This window comes from Mesoplodon densirostris, chromosome 6, assembly GCF_025265405.1.
Source record: "Mesoplodon densirostris isolate mMesDen1 chromosome 6, mMesDen1 primary haplotype, whole genome shotgun sequence".
NCBI classification, from domain to species: domain Eukaryota; kingdom Metazoa; phylum Chordata; class Mammalia; order Artiodactyla; family Ziphiidae; genus Mesoplodon; species Mesoplodon densirostris.
In genome coordinates, this window is record NC_082666.1 from 6,237,906 (window position 1) to 6,252,866 (window position 14,961).

General features: G+C 53.1%; 1 protein-coding gene across 2 annotated transcripts in view; it reads right to left on the reverse strand.

The window, feature by feature from the left end:
- Positions 1 to 2,469: 2,469 nt before the first annotated feature.
- Positions 2,470 to 14,961, reverse strand: part of GPR107 (G protein-coupled receptor 107) — a 70,890-nt gene continuing 58,398 nt past the window's right edge. For both annotated transcript variants that reach the window (XM_060102491.1, XM_060102490.1), the window contains one exon: positions 2,470 to 7,467. In XM_060102491.1, the coding sequence (XP_059958474.1) occupies positions 7,371 to 7,467 (97 nt within the window). In that variant the 3' untranslated portion in view covers positions 2,470 to 7,370. The remainder of the gene's footprint in view (positions 7,468 to 14,961) is intronic.

Sequence of the window (14,961 nt, forward strand, 5' to 3'; positions counted from 1 at the left end):
GCTCTCCCATCATGCGGTGGAAACCAGGCTCACATCATTTTATGCTGTGGTCCTGCAAATACTAGTGTGTTGAGGAGTGCTTTCAGCCCTCGGTGAGGCTTGCAGCCTAGAGCCCGGGCCCTGAATGAGACACGTGCTAAGTGCATAAACAAGACTTAAGCTCGGTTGGTTGTGCAGATGTTTCCATGAGCAGATTCCTTGTTTTTTATTAAAGTCAGCAACCCTGGCAAACTGGGAAGGAGCGGTGCAGGGTGCAGCTCCTGCAAGGGGCACACTGACCCCCTAAAATCCAGCCCCCAAACCGCTGAGGCAGCTTCTCCCCACGTGGTGGGGGCCAGGCCAGCTCTAGGGCTGGATGGATGCTCGGAAGCGCCCGTTGTGTACGCAGCTTGGGCGCAGATCTGCGGGAAGAAAGTCGGCACTTTCTCACCCCACTTACCAGCCTCACTGTCGAGTAGCCTGAGGGACCGCGCAGCTCTCAACCTGCCGACCTGACAGATCCCTGGGGAAGGGCAGGGCGCCCGAAGGCGGCTGCTACAGGAAAGGAGCCCATGTGGGCGTTGGGAGGACTCCACAGGGTCCCAGGGGCGGTCGGCCGCTCTCAGCAGGTAGATCTGGGTCAGTTGTCCGCTGCCCACTTGGTCTGCTCTTCCGGCTCATTACAGAAACCAGAAGGCGAGTGAGCTGTGGTCGGACCCACTGGCACAGGCCTTCCTGACCCTGAGTGGCACTGGAGGTGCAGGGTCCTCAGCCCGCGAAGTTCACAGGTCGTCAGCCCGGACGGCTGCATTTCTAACGGGGGAGGAGGAAGCCAAGGCTGATGGAGGGGAGCAGTTCAGCTGGCCCGCTGGCACCGCTCACCGGATTACCACCGCAACCCTGCCAGGCAGGCCCGGAGTCAGGACGCCGTCTCGCTGCTGTGTGTCCAGCAGGAGTCTGCAGGGGTGGGTGCTCAACACACCCCCTGAATGACTGGGGCAAGTCTCAAGTAGGGAGCTGGGTTACATCAGCGGTTCTCAAGGTGTGACCTGGGACCAGCCGAGGTGGCATCACCTGGGAGCCTGTTAGCAATGCAACGTCTCGGGCCCCGCAGGAGACCTATTGAATCAGAAGCCCTGGGGCCTAGGGGGACACTGATGCTTGCTCCAGTTTGTGAAGTACTGGATTAGATGGTCCCCAGGTCCTTCCCACACCTTTCCTCAGCTGTCCCCTTCCTGGGGGGCCTCAGCATCTCTCACCCTTGAGAGTCTCACCCGATTCCTGGGCTCTACTCTTGGAATGCCCTGTCCCCGCTCCTCAGGCTTCTTTCCATGGACACCCTGGGTAACCCAAGGCCTCTGCAGAGTCAGGAAGGAGCTGTGGGTGAGGCATGGCCAGTAACCGGAAGGCCCAGGGGAAATGACATGGACTCTGAGGCCCTTCGTTCCGAGCTTCTGGGATACAGTGAACTGAGGATCATTCTAACGTCACTGTAAACACAGCAACAGAACCCGACAGAGCTCCAGGCCAGGCCCCTGACTTAATCCTCATCACCACACCAAGGCTGGAGTCAGGAGACCTGGGTTCTCACCTCAGCTCCGATACTTATTGGCTGGGGGAGGGGGAGGGTGGGGCACAACCCTCTCTAGGCCCCCATTTTTTGCAGCTTTAAAGCCAGGGCTTTGGATGGACAAATCACAGACAGTCTCCTGAGTGGAAGAAGCCATACACGGAAGTGTGATTCCACTCACGTGAAGTTCCAGAATAAACTAACCTACAGCGTAGACATCAGAGCAGCGGCTGTGGTAGTTCTGGACAGGGGGCGGTTTTGACTGTGAAGGGGCACAGGGGACTTTATGGGGTGGTGGAAATGTTCCATCTCACTTAGGGCGGAGGCTACAGAACTGTATATACACTTGTCAAAACTCATCCAACTGTACGCTTAAAGGGTAAATTTTACTGTATGTGAGTTACACCTCAATTTAAAACATTCCTAGTAAAATAAGGGGTTTGGGATTGGATGACTTCCAAAAATGCCTTGAGTCTGAAATCTTGGATTTCTCTGATTCTGATGTGGGAACACCAGCAGGGTTATCTGATGACCAACATCATAAGAGGGTGAACCCGAGCCTGCCGCAGGGTGGGCTTTACCCCAAGTCTCCGCCGTCATCTCCCCTCAAATGGCAGCAGTGCCCAGGCCTTGACTCAGAGAGCACCCCGTCCCCACTGGAGGCAGGACACCAGTCAACTACAACTGATCTTCAGCTTGTTCCAAAACAAAGCCTCTGGAGTTGAAGTCACGTTTGAGTTTCAATGGCAGCTGAGACACAGGGAGCTTCTCTAGTAGGTGTCACTCTTGCCAGTGGGAGCGAGTGGGAGGCGATTAACTAATTTAATGAACAAAACTCACAAAGGAAAGAATTATAAGGGGGGAGGGGGCGGAGAGACAGCAGGCAGGAGTCGGCAACCCCCTCGGATTACAAACATGCGTTCCTGTCCCAGAATCTTTATTGTACACGTGTGCACCACAGCAGGAGAACCCGGCCCCGACATCATCCCGATCGGAGCCTCCACCCGGCAGATGTTCACATAAACACTCTTCAGTGACCATCAGTGTTTAAAAAAAAAGTACTGAAAACTCCTGCTGCATCCCAATCTAACCTGGAAAGCAAAGAATATTTACATTTTCTCCCCCAAATGAAACTTATTTCTGGATTGGATGTTCTTCTGAGGTCACATGACTAGGCAAATCCAATTTATCATCCGCAAAGGCTGCTTAAGGCATCAAGAAACCCCCGTGTGCACAGGATTTTTGGATCCTTTTGTAATAAGTGTCTTAAACGCTAAGAAGGCTGACCGCCTGGCCCCTTGATGGTTTGGCTGCCCACCCCAAAGCCTCAAACCCCGCCCCAAGAGAAGCTTGCTGTCTGGGGGTGAGCTAGCTCTTCCATCTCACCTTGACCTTTACTGACTTTATCCGCACTCCTGCCCAAATGGCCTGCAGACTTCCTGCCAGTAGGTCCCAAAGGTCCTTGACGCAACACAACCGAATCCTTGCTCCTGGGTCTCCCCGCCCCGCCCCGCCGAGTGCTTTCTGCACACAGTCTCTCAGAGGATGTGCGTGTCCATGTCCTAGCAACGAGCCACTGAAAAACATTATATTTCAAGCATAAGCCGTGCGGAGAGGGCAGATGCATCGCAAGCGACAGAAGGGGCCTGGGGGGAATGTCCGGCTTGCCAATCAGTATCTACATTGCAGGTCATAGTGACGAGTATTAGCATCAACTCAGGTGGAGCTCTTGTACGACCTCCTGCCAGAAACACCCTAGAGAAAACTGGAGTAAAGGGCGGATCTTCTAGAATGTCTGGTATGGTTTTTGATACACCAAGAGGTATCAAGTCAAAGTCTAACTTAACTTCTTCAGTGGGGAATTCTGAATTCTGAAGAGAAAAAAAAAGCAGCAGGCCACAGGCATCCTGGACTCAGCGTGTTCGGAATCTGCTGAAGGCCAGGCGTGGGTCAGGGAAGCAAGGGTGAGGTGTGGAGTGCAGAGCAGGAGGAGGAGGGGGCGAGGACCCGTGTCCTCTGAACAAGCTGCTCGGCAGCAGGAAGCACCAACGGTCCCACTGCTCTACGGGGTGTACAGAGCAGGGCCAATAACCCATCAGACTGCCTCAGGTCCTAGAAGCCTCCCTCGAAGGATATGCTCCAGGATGGCAGAGATGCCCAGAGCCACTCACAATTAAAACTGGCATCTTTGACACTGTTCCTTGGTCACTACGGACTAAAACAAGACAGACATTTCCGTGCGGGGGCGGAAGATCACATATGGTCCAAAGCAGTAATATGTGCTCTTGGGATACAATTCTCAGCTTGGAAAAGACATCCTTCACACAGCTGCTGGGAGAAAATGCTGCAATGCACCAAAGGCTTCAGCCCGTACTCCCAGACTGAGCCCATGTGGAACTGATGGGCGAGGGCCAAGGCGAGGAAAGAAGAGATGGGCGGGGAGGGGGAAGGAGGAAGTGGGGGGAGAGGGACGGGGAGGAGAGCATCCTGTGGCGAGATCACAACGAGGGAGTGGACGTCTGGCCGTGGCAGCCCCGTGGAGTGGACTTATGAAGAGACTGGGTGCCGCCTTGGCTGGCTGGACTTGTCCGGGGGAAAAAAAAAACCTGGAAATTTTACTCTAAAGTGGTTTCTTGAAAGGAAACTAAACAGACTCAGGCTATGATCTGAGAAACCATCTCTGACACTAGAGCAAGCTTCTCTTTCCAAGAGGAGCCAGCAGGCGTGTTCAGGGGAGGTACTGCTGCTAAACCGTTCAAGTATCACGGGACCCAGAAACAGGCCGATGGAGTCTCCGGCCACTGTTAAGAGCCAGGATTAAGAGATCAGTGATTGTTCTTGTTGTCCAAGAAGTAATTTTCTAGCAAAACACACACACTTTATTAAAGGAAAACAGACCCTTTACTTCCTAAAGTTTCACAGCCAGCGGCACTTCCAGTCCACGGCCGGATTCGCAGAGGAAGTACGTATATTTCGCGTAGGCAGAAACGGGGAGCAGAACACAGAGCGAAGCTATAAATACCACCGATCACTCTGTGATGTGCACCAATCCTGTCTGCCCAATCCCCGAAATACTGAGAGGGCTTAACTATTCAAACACGGCATCACCATGAGCCCAAGTGGACTGTGAAAATCAGGGAGTGGGCTGTCAGCTGGGGAAACAACTTGGCTTTAGACCCCCATCAGTCATCTTTACTCAAGAGGAGAGCTGAATGCTGCTCATTGCCATCAAGTCATAGAGAAAGAGAACAAATTTTTGCGCAACAGGATGAAGAGCTTAAACAATTTTGTCAAAACTTGAACTACCACCTATTTTCCCAATCTTGGGCTGGGGTTTTGATTCCTCTTGATCAGCAGCCTGCCTTTAAACCTTCTGCCAGTTAAAATACAGGACGTGGGCAGACGACCCGTTTGTTAGGAAGCCTATGGCCTGCCTTTATTTCTAATCCACTATCTTATCTCATCTGTACCTTCTGGTTCTGGAAGGGTCAGGACTGTAAAACTGTAGCCTCTCAGCCATTCTGCAAGCCTAGAGGTGCCGCGTGGGATTTGAAGACCACCCGGTACCACAGAGAAGCCCAGCCCTCTGGCTCATGCCCTCCTGTGACCGCTGGGGCCCGGGGACCTCAGAGCAGGAGGGCTGAGCAGGGGCCGGTGCCAGCCCACGTGCACACACTCATCTTCATTCACTCGCTTCCCCGCTTCCAGCACATGAAGTGAGGACACCTCTGTGGAGACCCTTTCGTGGGTGTGTGTGTGTGGTGGTGGGGGGGTGTTTCCTCAAACCTTTGGTTCTTGCCAAGAGGTCTACGGCCTAGCCAAGAACATCTGCTTGCAGGACAAACAGCAAACACGTCCCTCGGAGGGAAGCAGCAAAGGGAGATCTGGCCACAGTATGAGACACATTTCTTAATCACTGGGATGGTGTTCACGTCAGGAAAACAAAGTCTCAAAAATACTCCCGTCCTCCCTGCCACTTCCTTCTCCTGTCACACAGCTCCAGGATTACTTACAAGACAAAAAAAGGCCCTTAGATGAATACTTGGGGCATATTTCCTCGCTCCTGAAGATGGGAAGACACACGAACCCTTCCCTAAGGTATCTGCGGAGAGGTGGGCAGCAGCAGCCTTGGAAGATGCTGGCCCTTCCTCCTACTCAGCCAGGACCGAGCCCCTGTGGAGGGGGCACTGGGCAGAGCAGAGGACTCATCGAAGCGCATAGAAAGGACACTTGCTTCCTCACTGGTCATTTAGGAAGTGAAATGGTACAGGAGAGGGAAAATAACTGTTTTCTGAGTAAAGACACTTCAGGTTCCCAAACTGGGCATACTGAACGGCACCCCTAAATCTTGTGGCTTCTGATCGATCCTTCCAAGCCAGAGGTAAGAGAATAACCACCAGCCACCGTCACCATCCAGCACCCAGGAGGCAGGCCAGGAGGTCGGGGGGGGGGGGGGCTTGGGCTCCTGACACACGTGGGCACTGGGAGCTACCCCACCCGGCCGGGGCCCCACGCTCCAGGGAGCTTGCCTGATGCAGTGTTTCAGTCCCCATCTCAGGCTCCGGCAGCCAAAGCCTTCGTAGGAAACGAGCGGTAAGCCCTGCTATGCCCTCCGTCACGGGGAAACTTCTGAGCTTGTCCCACTACTCAAGATGACTTGGCTACGAGCTGCAATACTGTTCACCTCAGGCAAGCTATCCGTGTTCCTCTCCAAGCTCTGAAAGTTTGGAAGGGAACCTCACTGAGCTTCTGTGAAAGATCTCATCATCCCCACACCCCGAGAGTAAACCTGTTTAATCACCCGCATCTTCTTTGCATACTTACTCTTGGAATACAGGGACAAGGTCTGCTTCATTCCTCCCTTTAGAAGTCCTACCTGGCTACAGGAAAAGCTTTGTCATGATGACGATTTGCCTTAAGGATGTGCTTCGACATGATCCTTTCTGCCCCCAGCTGCTCCTTAGGAAAAGTCCTTCCCGTTTCCCCATATTCTGATCACACAAAATAGACGCAGCTGCGAGAAGAGAGGGCCGCCAGAGACGGTGCTGCTCTGGGCCGTCGGGGGGACCAGATGTTCAGGGAAATCCTACAGGAGGCGGCTTTTCGAGCTTAAACACACACTTCCGTCCAACCATTAGGTAACACAGAACACACTTCAGTCAAGAGAACCATTTGCCACCACCAGGGCCTTGACTCTGACACGGTAGCCCTCGGACGACCGTTGTTTCTGGTCACTTTCAGAATCCGGGATGAAGGTCTGGGTGACATTCAGGGCCGGAAGTCCTGGGGCAGTCGCTTAATACTAAATTGGGTTTTGACTTTGCTTTCTAAAATAACCTGATCTCACTCGTTTTTTGTCCCCAAGACGCAGCGATGCTCACCTTTCCCTTCTTTGTGAGCCTCCGTGCCCCACTCGACATCTGCTCATTTCCTAAAGTCCCTTCCCCTGAACGGCTGCAGACACACCGCCCCCCGCCGTGCCCCATCCACCAACATTCCGCTGCTACACACTGGGTCACAACTGCACCTACCTGAAGAGTTCCCAATTTAAAATAATAGAGATTAAAAACAAAGTCTTCCTTCTACCCTCCTCCTCTTACACCCCCTACCCAGCACTCCCACCTGAAGGAGAATTCTAGCTGCCTATCACCAGCCACAGATCCAGCTTCCAGAAAAGAGTGAAAAGTTAGGCTTCCGTGGCAATTTGCTCCCAGCCACGTGCTCTGCGGTGTCACCGTCGGGAGGGGCCGACCTCTCTCGCTGACCAACAGGACCATGAATAAATTGTTTCCTCTGACAGTGCCGCCTCGGAGCTGTTCCATCACGCGCTGCCTTCCCACTCACCCTGCGGCTCCACTGAGCCGTTGGTCACCTTCTTGACTTTCTTCATATTCTCCATCACCCCTGACGTGGTCACTCTGAGGGAAAAAACGAGGAAAGCCTCAGTCTTAAAGTAAAAGGCCGTCTTCACCACAGCACGGTGGCAGCCAGGGGTAAAGGGTGTTGGCTCTGGAATTAGACACACCTGGGTTCAAATCATGACCCGCTCTTTGCAAGCTGTGTAAGCTTGCCCAAGTCACATGACCTCTCTGTGCTGCAGGAGAAACACAGTCCCCACTTTCCAGAACTGTCGTGAGGGAAAAACGAGATTCTCCGTCGTGCCCAGTCACTACATACCAGCTGTTACCACAACCAGCATTCATCTCTTTTTGTCACAAATTTTTATGTTACATATATACACTAGTCACAATTATGACACCAGTATCTGTATCATAATTAACATTCTAAAAAAAAGCTAATCAGCTGTAGACATTTACACTAATCAGCCACAGTGGGTCATTTCTGAGTCCTGGGACAGAACCACAGGTTTGGAGGAACCTTCTGGGCCCAAAGATTCTTTGACCGTTAGAGACAGAGAGTGACTCACGACATCTCCTGAGAAGGTGGGGGTCTATGAGAAGACAGCCTCTTGCCTCACAAAATGTGAGCTAGACAGATTCTAAGAATCTGGGTATCCATGACGCAACTGAAGAAACACCAAGCAGATACTGAACTCCACCTGGTAGGCGGAGCACAGGGGATTTTCAGGGCAGCAAAATGACTCTGTATGATTCTATTATATAATGGTGGGCACACATCCGTCCAAACCCACACAGTGTACAACACCAGGAGTGAGCCCTACTGTAAACTACGGGCTCTGCATGATAGTAAGTCGATACAGGCCCATCAGTTGTAAGGAACGTACTACTGTGGACAGGGGATGCTGATAATGGAGGAAGCTATGTGTGTGTGCGGCGGGGGCATATGTGAAGTATCTGTCCCCTCTGTTCAATTTTGTTCAATGTTATGAACCTAAAATAAAGTGTTAGAAACAAACATCCCTGGCCCAGCATCTCCCTAAGGACTCTAGGAAGCAAGGAGGCACCTATGTTCCTCCATCGCGGACCAACAGGAATTTCCTAATCAGTAGAATAAATTCAAACAATCATTCCAACAGACTCTCTCCAAGGACCCTACCTAGCCCCCCCAACCAACTCCCAAATCCTGTTACTTACAAATGGCGACTCAGTGGCCCTACATGTGACATCTAGAGTTTGTCCAGCTGGACCTAACAGTAGATAAATTACTTTATTTGAGTAAGGAAGGAAAATTTTTTCTCCCTTCTTTCCTGCCACCATGCTGCTGCTGTGACCAAGCCCCAAAGCCATCCAGTCCTCCCCAGAGGTGGGGCTTTTCTCAAACAAGAGTCCTTTGGACTCATGCGTTATCTGTACTTCTGGTAAAGTCAGGACAAAGTATGCTGCAGGTAGGTGGCTCTTGTGGGAACTGAGGGATCCCTGCAGAGGCTGTGGGTGAGTATAAATGCAGCCCCCAAACAAAGGGGACACCAACTGAGAGAACCCAGCATCACTTCCTGCCAGCCGGTGCCCGTCTCGGGCCTGACTTCACCGGGAAGCGCTCACACTTCTCCCAGGAGAAATCCATGCACCCAGGGCAGCTTCTAAAGGGACCTTCTCCAGACTAGGACACGGGCACCACAAGCCTTTCCAGCCCCAGCAGAGCAACCCCTATGCGCCTCCAAACCTGTTGATGTAAGGGAAGAAGTACAACCTCGAGTCTTCCAGAAACACTCCTGGCAACAGCCAGCAGATCTGTGGCTACTGCTCCAGGTTAAAAAGGACAAGGAGGAGGCCAACCCGCGCGGACGCGGAGGGCAGAGCACAGGCGCCGTGACCCGAGGACGCCTCGGAGAGCGGGCCTGGGAAACCCTTTGCTCCCTTTCCTTCCCTAAGGAAATACTCCTTGCCAGATGGCAGCCCAACTGAGAAAACAACGTTCCCTCTGTCAGGACAGGCCTGGGCCAGGACAGAGAGCTGGAACTGGTGCTCCCAGGGAGCCCGCTGCCCAGCAGAAGGGACGGTCTTCCAGACGGACACGCAGAGCCACTTCACACAGGACAGGACGGGAGTGCCAGGGCGCAGGTGTGATGACGGCTTGGGGTGAGAAGAGTCACCTCCGCTGGGGGCCGCTTTGAAGCCTGTGTTGAAAGGCGAGGAGGAGCAGCAGCGAGATGGAGGAGTGGGGGGAGGGCAGGGGAGTTTCTGAAAAGAAATCTAACAAGAAAAGGCTTGGAGGAAACACAAGAAAGCCCCCCCGACAGTCAGGGAGTGCTAAGAAGCTGCTGGTGAAGGAACGTGGCAGGAGAGTCGAGGGTGGGCACGCGGGGCTGTGGACGGCCTTCCGTGCCGTGTCACCGGGGTGAGCGTGACTCTTATACCTGGGTTCTCGGGCCTGGCCTCCAGCAGGATCCAGGGCAGTCAAAAAAGCACAGAGACACCTGAACCCCCAACATTCAGAATCGAGTCTCTGGGGAGGAGCCAGGGTATCCTCTAAAAAACAGTCTACAGGTGATTCGGGTAGCTGAGGAGAATGGACGGGAAGGGAAGAAGATGGGAGGTGAGGACATCGGCCACATGAGGGCAGGGCACCAGGATCAAGCGGGGAGAGGGCGGGAGACACGACGTTAAGCCTACAAGAAGCAGTCACTCACCCCACACAGGCCGAGGGAGAGGGAGGCATTTAGGCCAAGACCCATATTCTGCTGACAGCGACTGGGTGGATGCCGAAGCCCACAGGGTATGCAGGGGAGAGGCAAGCTTGGGGTGACGGTGGACAGGTGGACAGAGGGACCCGAAGCTCAGGACAGGTAACGGGGCTGGAGCTGGAGACTGGGGAGCGGTCAGTGAGCAGAGTGGAGGCGCCCCGGGCGAGAAGCGGCTGAGCGGGAGGCCCCCGGCTGCGGGGTGAGGGGTGCGCGGGCACAGAAGGGTGGCACGGGCGGAGCCAGCGATGATGGGATGTGGCGTGAGGCTGGACGGGCGCTGCGCCCTGGCTCCCCAGTGAAACCTCTGGGAAGTGAGAGGGACGCCAGGTGGAGGAGACAGAGGAGGAGCCCGTGGTCAGACTGACGCCCGGGAGCCTCCCGGGCAGGAGGCGGCGCTTTGGCAACTTCACAGCTCCGCGCACACCCCCCTGCGTGCCCTGGTTTCAGTACAAACACTGAAGGGGGACCAACAGCCGAAGCGCCGTCCTCGGAGCAGCACCCCGCACTACACACAACCCGCACAGAGGCCCTCCGTGTGGCGCAGAAAGACGCCGGACAAAGCTCTGGTCAAGCACCGAGCAGCGGTGATTTTCAGTCTAAACTCAAACCCCAGGGATGGGAATGCAGGCGCAGCCCCCGGAGCCGCCCAGGCGGGGAGAGCCCGGTCCCCAGAGGGCAAGGCCTGCCCATTCCTGCCCTGCCCGACCAGCTCCTTCTCGCCCCCACTGCTCAGATGCCTTTCTGCGACTCCAGACACACACCTCTATCACAGCGCTGTCCACACTCTGTCACGCTGTTCCCGTAGGAGTCTGGGGGATTCGGCACCGGCTGGTGTCCGGAACCACCTGCAGGGCCCACAGAGCGCTCACACCAGCACGAGTAGAGTCGGTGCCCGGGCCAAGCCAGCCTCTCTGGCTGCCAAGTCCCACGCTGTTGCCAGCAGAAGCTGTCCTGCCCCCAGGGCCTGCTCAACTTTTTTGAGCCGAGGTGGCCACTCCGGACTTCAAGAGGACACTGGTCCAAGGGTCAGCAGCTCCTGAGCCGGTTGAGGCAAGGGGCAACAGTGCTAAGCCGGCAGAGGTGCTCCCAGGGGATGGGTCCAGGGTAGCGTGGAGGATGGAGAAGACAGTGGAGTGGAGAGGCGCCCAGAGGAGGGGGGAGAGGCGCCCAGAGGAGGGGGGGCTCCAGCGGAGACGGGGGGGCGGATGGACCCAGCTGCCTGCCGCTTCCTTCCACCCCTACGTGGTGACCTCTCTTTTCCCTGTAGAGGCCTGAGTCTCGTGTTTGCAAGCAACAGGGCCCTAATGAATACGGGAAAGACACGAAAGGGGGCTCCGGGTCCCCACTGCTCCCTCTGCCACACGAGACTGCCGTCAACTGTGGCCTGGGCCCAAGTGGCACACGGATGCCTCTGTTTCTGTAACCAAACTAAATCGAAATGCTAACCATTTCTGGACTTGAAATGTAGAGAGGCTTGGTTAAGAGACAATTCTATTAGTCTCCAACCTCTGTTTCTACATTTACTGGTTACCCACTTGCACGAATGCAGGAAGTAGTAAAAGGTTACCGGCAACCCCGAAGCCAGCACTCTGGAAGGGGGACTCCAGAGAGACAGCTTCTGGAACCCAAACCAGATCTCTTCCCACTCCCACTTCTCAAGATGGCAGAAATAATTCAGACCATCAAGGATACGCACAGCACGAGCGGTGGCTATAAGTCTGATAACTGAAATTACATCCAATACTTAACTTGCTGATTTTGTTATGATAAATTCTGTTACCAAAATCAGTAAGCCACTCTGAGCTTGAGCCCAAAGAGAGATGTCAAAAGGAACAGAAGGAGAAAAAGATGGAAAGTCGGCATTGCTTCCGAAGGCGCCCTCATTCCCCAGGCCCAGAGGGCGCAGCTGCCCGGACTGCACGCAGGCCTAGTCTGGGGGCGGGGAGGATGCACTACCCTGCGCCAGACTCACTTCCCGATGCACCGCCCTCCCGCAGCTCAGCTTCAGACAGAGGAGGTAAGAAGAGGTGAATGAGAAGCTACCCAGAACCTCAGTTGGCAAGGTCAGTGCGTGGCCCAGGTCAGAGTTCTGGCGCAGAGGGCATGTTAGGAAGGGTGTGAATTCGTCTTAGGTGTGCGAGGCATAGACGTTATTACTGACACTTTGCACACAGAGGTGCTTGATGTCCTGGGTGGGGATCGGACCTCGCGCCTCCTTCAGGAAACACCCTCCAGTGTGCAAGACAGAGTACTCACGACCTTCTAGAAAACACAGGCAAGGCTCTGCTGGTCTCTGGTTTGGGTTATTTCTGGAGGATTTAAGAAGGGCCCTCCAGGAACGGTACGTCCGAGCGGAAAAGGGAGATGACAGCCTGGCCTCGGCGGTCCCAGAAGCTGCTGAGCCTTGACCCTCACCTGTGGCTGAAGCCTCCCCCTCAGGCCTCTTCTGCTGTCACGTCTTATAAATTCACAGAACTTTCCCAACAGTCGAGTTCTCAGCTAAAGAGAAACCCCAGCACAACTGCCTTGCTGACTAAAAGGCACCTGGCCTCAACTGGCTCCTCAATGTGTCTTTCACAGGCTCATCTGGGCCGGTGCTCCCGGGAACACCACCACCACCACCCCTGTAAGCAAACCTTCATTTGGGCCGACTCCCTCTCTAGCTGGTACACGTGCAGCCCTCCCGTCACGGAAGAGACGCTCACTTCGCCGTTACGGGAGGGCCCACACTCAGCCAACCCAGGAGAACAGCGCATGGAGCGCCCTTCCCCAGTAACAGGAGCAGAAGCTGAGGCAACCCAAGGATCAACCTTGGCTCAAACTGCCCACCCTCCCCAAATCTTGCCAGAAGAAAGAAACACACTCCCCCTAGTCTCCAGTGGACTGCTGGTCTGTCTGTCTGCTTCCCTCTTCCTCCCCTGATTTTAACACACACACAGGCCCTCTTGCGTTTTCGTTACCACTACCACCAAATACTGTCAGAGAAATAAAAACCAAAACAAATTTTTAAAAATTTTGCCAATGAGACAAATATATCTTAACAAAGCATCTGCACTTCTAGATGCCATGGCTGAAGGAAAGGATGTGGGGAACAGGAACGCCTGCGTTGCTGGGGAGAACATCAACTGATCACACTTCAGTCAAAGGGAAGATGCTAGGACCCAGCCATTCAGCTTCTCGCTATGACCCCAGAGCAACCCTGCCTTAACGGTAACGGAATGCTGAGCTGAAGGGCTCCCCGCAGGGAAAGGAAAAACACACCACGTCTCCGGTTACTTCCCAAAGCTGCTGCTTACCAGATGGACTCTATTTTTTTTTTTTTTTTTACCAGCAGCTTAAGTATTTTGTTTCCAACTAAGCTAGTTCATTATAAATATATAATAAAAATGTACAAAGAATTATGTTGCACTTTTTGGTTAGATTTAAGTCAAAGGCATTCATCAATAAGGAATCTTCAGATGTGAATATTCCAGAAATTTCTCTAAGCCATCTAATGAGGACGATTGTCTCTGAATATTACCTTACTTTGGAAGGTATTGGCAGACATTTAAATTGAACTCAGACTTCTTCAAAATAAACCTTAATTTAAAAAAACTATTCTGGCCTGAGGGTGTGGCTTCCAATCTGCCTGAATCTCGGTGCTGCCTGAGATCCTTCCCTTCGGGACACTGATAAAAAATAAAATAGGCCACTTGGATGACCACAAAGGTTTGAGAGACAACCAAGAGTCAGGGCAGGGCTGAAGGGGGAGGCTCATCTCCTCCATGAGGCCCTTCCTTCAAGATTGGGAGAGGGGGCTGTTTAATCTAATGCATAGACACCAACACAGAGTCGAGCAAAATGAAGAAATCGAAGACTATGTTCCAGACAAAAGAAAAGACAGAACCTCAGAAAAAGCCCCTAATGAAACAGAGAATTGACTAGAAAGCTTTCCTGAAAACTAAAATGACTAGTTTAAACAACTTGTATATGAACGTGAAGCATGAAAACAAATTTACACAAATGAGAGACCTAATGGAAGGAATGGCTATCTTGATTTAAGGCAGCCTGGGAGCATGTCTTAAAAGGCAGTTATGCAAGATGATTAAGTTCCATATATATGTTGTAAAACACTGTGGCTATAATTAGCAACACTGTATTATATACTTAAACATTTATTAAGAGGCTGCATAGCTGACAGGGTCTTGGTGCTCCAGCCGGGTGTCAGGCCTGTGCCTCTGAGGTGGGAGAGCTGAGTTCAAGACACTGGTCCACCAGAGATCTCCCGGCCCCACGTCATATCAAACGGCAAAAGCTCTCCCAGAGATCTCCATCTCAATGCTAAGACCCAGTTCCACTCAACGACCAGCAAGCTACAGTGCTGAACACCCTATGCCAAACAACTAGCAAGACAGGAACACAACCCCACCCATTAGCAGAGAAGCTGCCGAAAATCATAAGGTCACAGACACCCCAAAACACACCACCTGCACACCAGAAAGACAAGATCCAGCCTCATCCACCAGAACACAGACACCAGTCCCCCCTACCATGAAGCCTACACAAACCACTGAACCAACCTTAGCCATTGAGAGGAGACACCAAAAACAACAGGAACTACGAACCTGCAGCCTGCGAAAAAGAGACCCCAAACACAGTAAGTTAAGGAAAATGAGAAGACAGAGAAGCACACAGCAGATGAAGGAGCAAGATAAAAACCCACCAGATCAAACAAATGAAGAGGAAACAGGCAGTCTACCTGAAAAAGAATTCAGAGTAATGATAGTAAAGATGATCCAAAATCTTGGAAACAGAATGGAGAAGATAC